Raw genomic sequence first — 12,814 nt, 5'->3', positions numbered from 1 at the left:
AATCGTGCTGGCCAGAGTTCCTCTAACAGCACCTTCATCCACAACGCTCACACTCAACATTTCAGTGCTTAAAAACACACAATTCCATTTTCCCTATAACTGTTCTCGGTTCTCCATTTTCATCTTGGTTTATGCAGCTGACTTTCAGCATGCACAACTTTGTAAACAAAATCTTGTGTCTAAACAAAGAATCTTCACAGATACCGAAATATTATTAGAGGAGATCAGTGAAGTCATGTCTGTCCACTGAAATTCTGCAGTATATGGATCTCTCGTTATGCAGATGCGTGACTGGATGAAGAGAATATAAACATGAATATTTTCATTTTTATATCACAGACAAATCAGTTGCTGGATTGCAATGCTGTCAGAAATGGCAAACAGTAGATTATTCTTCAGCAGGCTGATCATTAGCAAAATCACTTTGCTATGAATGGTGCTCTTTTGTGAATGGAGGCCTGTAGATTCAACTTATTCCAATAAACCAAAGGCATTACGGTGATAACTAAATATTTTTGGTCTCTCTACAAATTGTCATTATTATGGCAGCACTTTTCTAAGCTGGAATTTCAAACCAAAGGCACTTTCATGCTAGAGTGCAGAAGAGTCACAATTAATTATTTGGTCATGAAATTTAAAAAGGCAGCATTTCTTAATACAATTCACTTTTTCACGGAGAACTAAGAATCTGTAACCTTTCCTTTTGGTATAGGCATTTATCTGCGTAGGAATGGGACCGACTTGTACAGACGGTTGGTTTAGACCAAGCAGTCAAAGAGTAATATTTTTTCTGTGGGAAAAAATACAGATATTTTAAAAATGGAACCAATTAATAAAACAACATATAAAATTTATGTTAAGAGGCTAAAGGTTCTTCTAATATAATGCTAAGGCACTGCATATTGTAATGCTTTGGCAGCTCTCAATTAAAAGGTTCCTACAAAAAAGTAACAGTAACAAGATAAGTACTTCCAGCTTACAAAAGAGCTCACAGTTTACAGGCAGCCTGTTGGACTACACACCCCACACTCAACAGTTGAAGGATTAAGGCTTTTAAGAATTAACATATACAGGGTATGGATCATTTACAGAAGTGTAAAGAAAAGACGATGGAAGTAGTTTCCCTAATATTACATATGTGAACACCAATAAACATTGTGACTGTTTATACCCTAGAGTTATGGCATATGTAGTGTGTCAGACTCTATTAAAAAAACCTGTACCTGGTTTTGAAAATTGACTTACATACTTTATATGCCTTAAAGAGTTCGCTTGTTATCAAACAAACAAAAAAAATTAAAAAAAAAAAAAATCACCAAACCCACAATTCAAACCCTAAATAAAAGACAACTTTAGAACAAAAAAACAAAGTAGTTTTTGACTCGTAACACCAAGTGCTTAGAATAAAGGGCTACCGTTAGGCTGTTACAATGCAGTGCTTTTCCTGATGTGATTGTTAGTGTTAAAAATGAGCATTAAAAGAGACTTTACCATGGACATATTTCTCTGTTCAGTTCGCAGAATATAAAACTGAAAGATCATCAGCCCTAATATCCACAAGCAGGTAACAGCTAGACATCACAGCAATCATCCACCTACCCGAGTCAGATCAGAGGCAGGCTGAGGAACTAAAGCAGTTGCCCTTCCCCTCGGTGGTGTTTGCATCGCTCTGTAACCCGAGGCCTCACCAGTGCTGAGTCTGAACCTGGTCTGACGCAGACACGCAGCGACCCACTACCTCATCTAGGCTCTGTTCTAGTCTGGATAACTCAACAATGGGCAATTCTAACAGACAGTACTATGCAGGCATATAATATAAAAAAAAAAACCAAACCAAACAGCTTTCTTTTTTGAAGACTACATCACTGGGAGTAAATTCTACACTTAAATGGCGCGTGGGCACTGTTTGTAAAAGGGTAGGGAGGAGGGACCTGCTAAATGTTAACTTCTTTGATTCAGGACTACAAAAGACCTTCCCAAGAACCCTCTTTGCTGATACCTCATGACTGATCTCTAAGGTGGCTTGTGCTTGGTCGGGCAGCCCTCAGCCTTTCAGACAAAGGTATCACATGAGAACCCGCTGCTGGCCCAGCACCTGCCCAAACAAGTGCTTGGGCGACTGAGGGGCTGTGCTGGGCTGCAGCAGGAGAGAAGAAACGGAGCAACACTCTCTGATGTGACCAGGAGGAATGAGACTACTGCTCTCACACGTGCTACCTCAGACAATCACTCACACCCACATCCATGGTTCAAATCCTTACAGTATTAAAATATCTCCAGCTGTACTTCACTTCCTGGAGTCTTCCCTGAATATATCAGAAGGATGAATACTACCACATCTGGATGCAAAAGGACAGCAGACCCCACGTGGTACGTATGTGTCTGTTTTGTAAAGGTGTTGGCCAGTCAGAACTGGAGAGACAACTGGGGGAGGTGTAAGAGCACCATGACTGAGAGGAAAAGGAGAAAAAAAAAAAATCTCCACTTTCCAATCTTCTTTGCCTGATCGCTGGTTGTGATTTTCTAGCATCTCATAGATATTAAAGCTGTTGATCCTTTCAGAGTTGTACATACTCTTCTTTCAAACACGTTAGTGTTTTGCTTTCTGTTTACAAATTACTTGATGCTGTCACAATGTCAGTTGTTTCCGTTCATCTGTTCATTTCAGAGTTGCAAGTTTTTTGCTCATTAGAAAACATAGTTGTCCATATAAAATATAACTGCACACACAAGACTACATATAATGCAAGTCTAAATCTTCAGTATTTACCTACTTATTGCAAAATGAGCCATCTTTTTCATTAAATAATCAAATTTTCATATTAGTACAATACAACTTTATACTCTTTTAAAATACACTAGATATGTTAGGGGTAAGGGATGATGTTTTCTTTCTCTGCAATACCTGTTTGAAAGTTTAATGGATTAGAAGATTAGTTTTAGCGTTGAGAAAAAAATACAAAATTTGCCTAATTTTAGGACCTGTCTGTTTCCATCAGGCATTTCTTAAGGCTATATTTTTCATTTGGTTTCAAACAGAAAAATGTTTCATTTTAAAAAATAATTTAGTGAATTACATTCGTCCATATCTTCCACCCTAATTAGTTACAAAGATAATTCTATAAAGATTATTAACTTTGCGTACTCATTTACAGTTATAGCTAAAGATTAATTTCAATTTCACTTGCATTGTAAAACAAGTATTTCATGTTGGAAAAAAACCCAAAATAAATTCTTATAAACGCTGTCAGTTTTTCCCCATGGCAAATGCTCTGTCATACATTTTTCTATCAGAATTAAAAATAGGCCTCCACAGACAGAGGCATTAGGTTCTTAAATACAGTCTTCCCAAAGAACTGTGGTTTACAAATTTGAAGAACACTTAGTTTTAGAAATAATTTTTACAACTGTACCAGAATTTCACAGCTACAATTATATATGAACACATTAAAAATGACTTCACTAAAACAGGATTTAGAAAAATGTGGGTGAAAGTTGGGCCAGAGGCACTGCCACTTAGTGTTTGAGGTTTACAGTCTGTGTTTTGATAAAGAAGTGAAATGAAGTGTATATATAAATAACTGCTCAGTCCTTTACAAGCCTGTAGATATGATGCTGTGCTCCATGTTCGCTGTTTGACACTTCAAATACACAAGCCATGCAGAGCAGGGTTTCTTGTGTATCCCTGTTTGTTACCACCTGTTTGGGGGAAGGAAGAGGGAGACCGGACATTACACACTTGGAAACACCAGGGCTGAAACAAGAAATGACCCTCATCACCTTGTGTTCTCTTGCCAAAGGGAGCTGGGCAGGGAGAACACTGGCTCTGTGCTTGCAGCCCCACACCCTCCCTGTGCTGCCAGCCCTCGGTTCTGAGGGAATCCTCAGCTTGGCTGAGGTGCCACTGCACTGAAAGCAAGCTGAGTAACTAAGGAAACCAGCTTAAAGGACACCACACCGACCATTCTTTGTGCTTTAAATCATCTGTTGGGCATTAACTGCCTGTTTTCCCCGCCCAAGAACTTATTAACCCCACTGATATTTGCGGTACTGTAGCCCAGTCTCAGTAAGAACACAGGGGATGGTTCAAAGTTACTGCCTCAGGCTCCCTACAGACACCAGACTTGTGTGGAGAAAAAAAAGAGAGAAGTAAGCTGAATTTGTGGAAAATAACAAAGATGTTTGTTCATGTTCACAGCCAGCTGAGCCTTTTCATCCCAAGCATCTATAGTGCCCAATTCCAAGAGTATCATTCTGAAGTCAGTGGGATGGCTTGTCTAGTAAGCAACATGACTAAGGGATCTGCAAACTGGTTCTCAACATTACAAGCTAAGCAAGATGTACAAAGCCTGAGAGTATTTTAGAAATGGAAAAGTAAGAAGTGAGTCCATACCAATAAAATTGTAAAGTTTTCCAACACACTGTTCATCATGTATTTCTCGGGTAAATGTTTCAGCTTGTGTATGAAGTTGATCATATATTCACACATTGGAGAGCGATTTATCCTGTACACAAATCGGCCATTCTCAAACCTTGCATATTCAGTCTGAAAAAATAAGAAAGAGCATTTAGAAAGTGACCACTAAATCTGTTTTTTTTCTTTCTTTGTGTAGACAGAAAAAAGAGAAAGTGGCTCAGACACACACACGCCTACTTGCTGACTCCCTGCCTGAGCTGTGCGGTGCCCTGCTAAAAATTCAAGGGCCCTTAATTATTAAAAATTACAATATCACTACTTGTTCTCTAACCTGTGAATTGACAAACTGAACACATGAGGATTACAGAACGGAAAGTCCAAGTTGAGTAAAAATCATATTAGGCACAAAACTTTGTGGTAAGATGATTTTAGAGGAGTTATGAGGCACCTGTCTGCAAAGAGAACAGCAAAAATAAGTTTATATATTTATGCTTAAGTATACACATACAAACATTGATATATTATTGCATGATTTAGTAGGCAATTTATGAACTACAGAAAGATGCAAGACTACAGGTGGAAGAAAACCAGGCTGACTTAGATTGCAGGGGCTCATAAAGGGCTGAAGGAGGGTAAGGCTGTGACTCTTGGACTCCAGCTGCCCAGCTACCAATTGCTCAGATGAGCTACTCAGTGGCTTGTGGGGATTTTTGGCTTTCTCTAAGCTTGGAATAATGGAAATGGTTAAAACCTTATTTATGGTCACCATGGTTAGAAAACATATTTTGTGTAAGAAGGACATGAACAGCGACCAGGACATCTATAAAGGCTCAACCTACAGCTCCAGGCTAAAATTCCAACACAAAAACTGTACTGCAGATAACAGATGTGTGTATGGGGCTTATTACTACTCACACATGGGTTAAAATGAACCCAAATGCTGCTGGAAAGGAAAATATTCTTTCAGGAAGGATCAGAGGAAGGAAGGAAGGAAGGAAGGAAAAGCCAGGTGAGATCAAGTAAAGACAAGAGAGAGAAAAGCCCAAGTAAAATAAAAGGGAACCAGAGCATCACCCCACATATCCCATCACAACACCCACCTCTACTTTTTCTACTACTTGCTTTCCAAATGAACAGACTTTGGTGGAACAGGTGATTGTCATGTTTTCTGAGCTCTCGTACTGACTAGTGACTCCGTAAAATGCTCCTGTATCATCCTGGATGTTGCAGTTTAAGTCAGCCTGTTGGGAAAAAGGGATAGATGGTGAAGATTTTATTTTTCACTTGATGATGTCGGTAGCATAAGCTGTCATTAGTTCACTGTTCTTTTCAGAAATAAGGGGGGTGGTTTTGTGGTGACCAGCAACAGCGGAAAAGGTATGTCAGGGAAGTACCTGCCTAACTGTTGCAGCAAAACCACAGGAAAGCAGCAATTTATTCAAGTTTTACACAATAAAAGATGACCCAGTATTTCTCTGGGCTACAGGTGATGTTCTTGTCTGGCAGACAGCTGATGGAAATCCCTGAAGCTCCGGAGCCAACCCCTCTGGAGGGAACCTGCCTTGTGGTCTCAAATCCAACCCAGCCACCCCACTCCAGAGAGGCCATAGCTCACTTTCTCCTTTTCCTTTCTTAAAGCAACGAAACCCTCCTGGCAAAGGGAGACAGCTGCACAACACAGGATCGATCTCTGATAAGACTGTCAGGCCATATGGCGTTGATTCAGCAAAATACTTGACTTCAGGGAGCCGTGTGACGCAACCCGCCGGCCGCACGTGAACCGTGTGCGCAGAGCCGTGCCTGCCCACCATAAATACTGCTGGGAGTGTTTGCTCTCCTCCAGCATTTCTCTGCAGCCTCAGTAACTACCCAGCTGCCTTTGATATCTAGCAACAGGGACCGAGACTTGCAGGATCAAGTGAGGAACAGCGCTACCTTTAATTATTTACGCCCAAATCCAAGTCCTGCGCACAGCGGGATTAATTTGGCTACAAAGCAACCACACGGGTCACCTGCTGAATCCGGCCTCCCTGGGCCTGCAGCAGCGCTGGAGCTGTTCTGCCACTGTGCTCTTTGACATCATCAATCCATTTTCAAAAGTCCTCTACTTAAAAGCGCGCTAATATGGATACAGGCAGAGTCCAGGGATATGCACAGCTGGATTTGTTGATTCAGGCATTAGCTCTGCTGACATCTTTGGTGCCCAAGGAGAGAGCGGGAAGGGTTTTCTTTTTATGTGGAAATAGCTGATCAGCTACTGCAGTGTGACAGCTAAGAATTGCCCGAATTTTTAAGTTACTCCAAGATGAGCATTTTACCAGGGAAATACACTTTTGCGACTGTTTCACTTGCAAGTGTCTTGCTCTGCTTGGTTTTATTGCTAATATAGAAATGGAACACAAAATACTTGACAGGTACCTTCGTGTCTACCTCAAAACTTTTTAAAAAACCAGTTTACAGGTATGTTTATGTATGCCCCATCCCTGGAAGTGTTCAAGGCCAGGTTGGACGAGGCTTTGAGCAACCTGGTCTAGTAGGAGGTGTCCTTGCCCAGGGCAGGGGGGTTGGAACTACACGATCTCTAAGGTTTCTTCTGACCCAAACCATTCTATGATTCTAGAGCGGAGCATTCAGTATAGTTCAGGTCATTTGTAACTGCTATTTAATTTTTAACCCGGCAATGGCTCATTAATTCTACTCAGTGTCTGCAGCCCTTATTTGTGGTACCTCGTTCTGAGGCAACGTGCTGATAATGGCACATACTGAGGTAGTTTGTGGTACACAGAAGACACGGGTCTAAGATTACTTGGGGCTGGCTTTGTAAATTAATCAGTGGAGCAGTCTCCTGAGGTTTACACACAGTAACACAAACAGCCCTATAGTCACGTATTTTGCATAACAGAAAGAAATCCTATCACTGCTACACCTTGTTTCTTGCACCTGCTTTGCGTGAGGTCAGCAGTTAATGTTTAATGTGCGTCTAAAGCGCTGTTTTCACAGCGAGCTGTAAGAAATTGTTCCGAGCTGACAGTAAATAAACAATTTGCCATCACAGCTGGCTTGCAATTGAAACATGACAAACATCTAAACACGACAAACTGTAGCATCCACCAGCCATGCCACAGCTGCTCCACTGGAATTTCTGAAGAATAGGGATTTCTGCTGAAACAACTGCACTGTTGTAGTTAATAATAATAATAATAATAGGAGTAATCTCTTAAAATGGGGCTATTCCTGATGCTACCACAGCTTTACTAGCTAGTAAATTACAGTTTTACTAGCAAAAAATTTTTTTCCTTTCAGATATGAGCAAAATATTTAAGAAATCATAACTAAACCACTCCTCATAATTTCATGTTGTCAAAAGAGTCAACCACATAGACCTTACACTTCAAGCTGCAATAACAACCGTTTATAGAATAAAAAAAAGAATAACATTTTATCTGCTGCCTTCTGATTTTGAAGCCCACTGAAAAAAATATCTAATTGTTGTATTTACGTGCCGATATTTAACCTGGAAATGTAACATATGTGGCCATCTGGCACCCTGTTGTTTACTCCCACAGCTCTTCCAGCTCAGCTGAAATCACCAGGAGGCCTGTGTACACAAAACATGCAGGCTGGGGCCCTGATGTTTGAATGAAGAACACTTGAAACTATCTCTCAATTGTCATGATTTACTCTTATGCAATCACAATGCTGTTGCAAAAGTCCCATGATGGTAATATAGATGTGTATTATCTTTATCTACTTATTTGCTCTTCAATTTTTTTTTTTTTTTGAGTCTAACACACAATAAAAGTGTTTTCAAGGAAGGACAGAATTTTGTTAGCAATAGTTTTCATCATCAACTAATTACAGATTGCTGAGAGCTGAAGCTTTAAGACTCTTCAAAATAGTCTACCACCAATATAAAAAAATCATAGGAGTTGGCAAGCATATACTCTTAAATGAAGGCTTCACCAAAGCCTTCTTTAGTACTGAAACAATTTTGTCTATTCTTACATACTAAAGCAAATCTTTACCCTCAGTTTGAGTTCAAACTTTCTCACTAGAGGCTGAGCACATGAGCACTGGGCAGGAATGTGTATCACTGTGAAGAAGGGATTGTCACATCAAGGCAATACTCTGGACCAGTGTTGAAAACTTTGTTCCATGCTGAATACCACGAGAAAGGAAGGAAAGACAGACTGTCACTGCTGGTAAAATACAAACCTTTGGTTAAAAAATTATGGTGAAGGACTTAATTATACTGTTATGGCTTAAATAGTAAGGAGTTCATCTAAACACATCCATCTGAAAGCTGAATTATATTTCTTGAACTGATGAAAGAGATTATGAGACACACATCCCCCCCCCCCCCCAAAAAAAAGGCACTGCTGTGGCTGTGAGAGTTGTAGGTGCAGCTTTGAGTGGGAAAAAGGTGATGTGTTATACATGAATACCCTGGTCTTCAGCTTTAGCTCTTTACTACAGTATTGATTCCAGGGATTGTGTCTACATTTTAGAAAGGATGTTGGAAAATTGGAAAGTGTTCAGAAAAGCATTACAAGAATGATTTCAGGTCTGGAAAACATCCTTTGTAGTGAATGACTAATGAAACTCCATCTACTTACTTTTTCCAAGGGAAGTTTTTCCACAACTTTGTCATAGCCTGCAAGTTGCTACATGGGGAAGAGTCTTCTGATAGATTAAATCTCGCAGAAAAGGACATTAAAAGGCAGAAAGCTAAAGCTACGCAAGAGCAAAATGAGAAACAAGGCAGGGGCTGGTAACCTTCATGGCAATGGAACGCTGGCATAATTTCAGATGTGGGGGAATCACCACTACTTGGGGTCTTTTTTAACCAACTAAATATCTAACTGAAAGGGATGCTCTAGTTCAAGTAAGCTTATTGTCCAAAGGCAGGCACTACTTAGTGAGGCTCACAGCCTGTATTACAGAACAGGCAAGTCTAGATAAATATAATACCAATAAAATTGAAACACAGGAATGTATCTTATTAGCCTTCTCCTCATACTTTCCTTCTTCAATGATCCCTGTGAAAAACAGTCAAGCATCTGGAGTGCTGTGCTTGCAGCCTCTCATGCTGCTACCAGCTCTGCCTCATTATTTCCTCAGTGCCCTGCCTCTAGCTGTTCTCTTGCATGTCAGATTCAGGTTGCAAGTCTTCCTGGGCTGTAAACCGGCTTTTCCTTCTGTACAGTTTCTCATGCAACTGTTCTCTGGCTCTGGAAATTGGGGCTGGTGAGCACTGCTGCAGCATATACGGATAAATAACATTTTGAATGGTGCCTTCAATTATACTGGCATGATTTCAAACATTATGGCATTTCAAACATTATGAGCACGTGTGATGAACAGGAGTCCATTTACTCATTGAGTTTTAAAATATGAGATCAATACAATTTAGGGGAAAAAACCCCAACAACTTAAAAACACAAATGGAATTTGCTTCCAAGAGTAAAACTCTAATTTTGATTTATTTCTGAGCACTGAGTTTTATATTAGCTGAATGCATTTGGAGGTGGGAGAGGCACTCAGCTTTCTGGCATCCTCTCTGCAGTGTTTGTGTAACAGCATGATTAATTCATTAATAAAGCACAGCTTGTCAATGGGTAGCACTGGAAATATTACATATTAAGAGCACCAAGCGTTCAGCGTGCTGCGTGGAGAAGCCTCTGCCAGTGTGCTGGAGCGAGCACCTAAACAGAGCTGGCTGCAACCAAAATAAAGAGTTCAAATAATAAATCAAAATATCTTCCCATTCCTCTCCCAAGGGATCTCAGGCTCTGTGCTACGGGCAGGGGCAGAGGGTAGAGCACTTGTGTAATAATAACAGCTTTGGCTAACAAAAGAGCAACTCCAGCAAAAACCGCTGAGGAGAGTCTAAATCCTTCCTGCTGAGTAGAAGGAAAACAGCACCTACTGGAAACAGTGGGATTTGGGGAGGGCCAGGACAATTTACACTGGCACTCGGTTGTTAACATTAAGCACGTTAAGGTCACTTATTAACAACGTATAGGTTTGAACAACTGCTGACTGCGGGGAGGTGTGTTACTCATATGACCGCGCCGTGCCTTCCCCCTCCTCCTCTCCGAAGAGCGATCAAAGAGCAGGGATTCCAAATTGTGAAGCAATTTTTTCCAGCGGGAGCATCTGGGCCGTTGGCACGCTCCTCCGTGCGCTTTACCCTGCAGCTCAGGAATTGCGGCCAGGTCTGCCACATGGTTGGGCTCGTGATGGACAGGCCAAGCTGCTCCGGCTTCCCAGCTGCTCGGCCCCTTCCACTCATTATCCGGCCCCCGGCGCTTAATGCCCTCGCATCAGTTTGTGAGGGGGTCCTCCTCGAGCACCACGTGAGCTCCCTGTGGCAGAGAGGCTTTGCGACGGGGAAAAGAAAATGGATGTCTGCTTTCTCCCATATCTAATTTGTTTTGCATGCATTTGCATGCTGGCCATAGACCCATTCACATCACGGGGCCCATTTGAGAGCTGCAGATCATTTGCCAGTCAAGCTGGTGAGAGTGTGTGTGTGTGTGTCTGTGTGCGGAGGGAAATCCAAGATTCTGGATTATGCAATATAAATTACATGTAAAAATAGAAAGGGGGGGGGGGGGGAAAGGCAGTAGCCACAATTTTGCGTGTGTGAACGAAGGGCACAAAGAATCTCTGCACCTTTTAAGGCGGTTGGAGGCACATGGGGATAAATTCAGGAGGGGGTGGGAGGAGACCACAGGCACAAGCCATTCTGAACACTGATTACATGGGTAAATTGTTTGTTCCAGTGTATCACAAAGAGAAGGAGCATTATTTTTCATGCCACAGCTGTTTTGAATAAGAATAGGAATAAACTTAACTATCCTCCTCATGTTACTTACCACTAATTATGGCATATATTTACATCTATAAAACAGTGAAATTTTGGGAGACATAATTTAATGTCCCTTTATTGTGTAGATTCCTTTATTTCCATCCCACATTTGAATTTCAAAAATGTTTAGGACTTCAAAGCATCTTTAAAAGCTTGCCCTAATTATAATATGCATTACTTTCTAAAACTCCTAGTTTGCATTGCAGATTCCTGCAAATAGAGGCATTCATTTTAAACATCAATTAATATCATCCACGCATCTTCAGATGAGTTTGAGTCTTTATTTCAGAGTTGTGGTGAGCTCTGACTAAGCTTTCCTCAGTCAGAAGAACAGTTCAAGCTACTGCAAACATTTAAAATTAAGTCAGTGGAATCAGATCCATAGAAAGCCTGACAGCCCAACATTAATTTATATCAGTTGTTTTTTTCTTATGTCATCCATGAGAAAACACCCTTTCTCCTTTCAGATGTCTGATGAACTAGCACTAGACAGGGCAAGTTACAGAGCCAGCAAAGCTGCAGGGAGGTACAGAGCCTGCTGGAATCATGGAGATGGATGTGAGCATAACAGCAGAGTCAAAATGAAGATGTCTGTTGGAGATGTGGCTGAGAGGCACTGGATTCAAAAGGGAGGTGGTGTGAGTGGGATAAACAGCCCATCAGCAGGAGGGTGGATTTCTGAGGGGCAGAGCACTGGGCATCAGCACAATGGGCCAAAAAGGCAAGGCCAGCAACAGTGTCTTAGACAGACATTTTGGGGTAAAGCTGGAGAAGCAATTGAGCATTTCGTTTGAACTCCTTTAGGAGGCCTAAGTGTATTGTTTAGCATTAGAGAATTTAAGATTAGTAGTGAGTAATCAGTGGGGCCAGCATTAGATATCAACATGAGTAGAACTTTAACCAATAAAAGAAACCAACAGAGGCACAGTGTGTTTACTTAGCTTTTAGACAGGCTAATCAGAACTTCAAAGACCAGAAAACTTTGGGGCTATTCCCATCACAAAAACAGTTTAAGTACGAACTAACCAAGAGGTTTGTTGATGTTACTCTAAGGTAACTGCATGGGTCATACCTGGTTGTTTTACATAGATTGGGCTTATTTTGGTAGTGACTATGGTGAGAGAAGCAGCACCGTGCACTCAGCCTGCAGCCAGGGAAAGGTTTCATCTGTGGATATTCACCAGCCTTCTCTGAATTCTGCATCATCAGTGTTCTAGGACATAACTTTTACATTAATTCAGGAATATTTATTTTCGTTTTAATTTTATAGCCCTGTAATCTCCAGTTTCATATCACTGTCACATAAACTTCCTGTGCCATATCATTAGGATGTTGTTCCTTATTATGCTGAGTGCACAATATACCACATAAAGCTCCCACTATCTATTACTGTAATTGTCTGTCTCTGCAGTGATTTTCCCAAGCTCTGTAGTTCCCAGTGACTACCTGGGGTAGGACAGAGGAACGGAGTCACTGCATTCAAGGTGCAAGACAAGGACCAGGGAATTGCATTGCAGGGCTGT

General features: G+C 41.1%; 1 protein-coding gene across 4 annotated transcripts in view; it reads right to left on the bottom strand.

Annotated features, from left to right (window-relative positions):
* Nucleotides 1–6: 6 nt before the first annotated feature.
* Nucleotides 7–12,814, bottom strand: part of TEAD1 (TEA domain transcription factor 1) — a 154,986-nt gene continuing 142,178 nt past the window's right edge. For 3 of the 4 annotated variants that reach the window (XM_027714851.2, XM_027714846.2, XM_027714856.2), the window contains 3 exons: nt 5,518–5,658; nt 4,394–4,546; nt 3,009–3,699 (listed from right to left, as the gene is read on the bottom strand). In XM_027714851.2, coding sequence (XP_027570652.1) covers nt 3,586–3,699; nt 4,394–4,546; nt 5,518–5,658 — 408 coding nt within the window. In that variant the 3' untranslated portion in view covers nt 3,009–3,585. Of the gene's footprint in view, nt 3,700–4,393; nt 4,547–5,517; nt 5,659–12,814 lie in introns of all 4 variants that reach the window. The other variant, XM_027714863.2, reaches the window with a different exon arrangement.

The sequence above is a fragment of the Pipra filicauda genome, unplaced genomic scaffold (genome assembly GCF_003945595.2).
Source record: "Pipra filicauda isolate LSUMZ 115617 unplaced genomic scaffold, ASM394559v2 scaffold470_size491443_pilon, whole genome shotgun sequence".
NCBI lineage: Eukaryota > Metazoa > Chordata > Aves > Passeriformes > Pipridae > Pipra > Pipra filicauda.
Note: the sequence above shows the minus strand (reverse complement) of the source record. Positions and strands in the feature narration are given on the sequence as shown.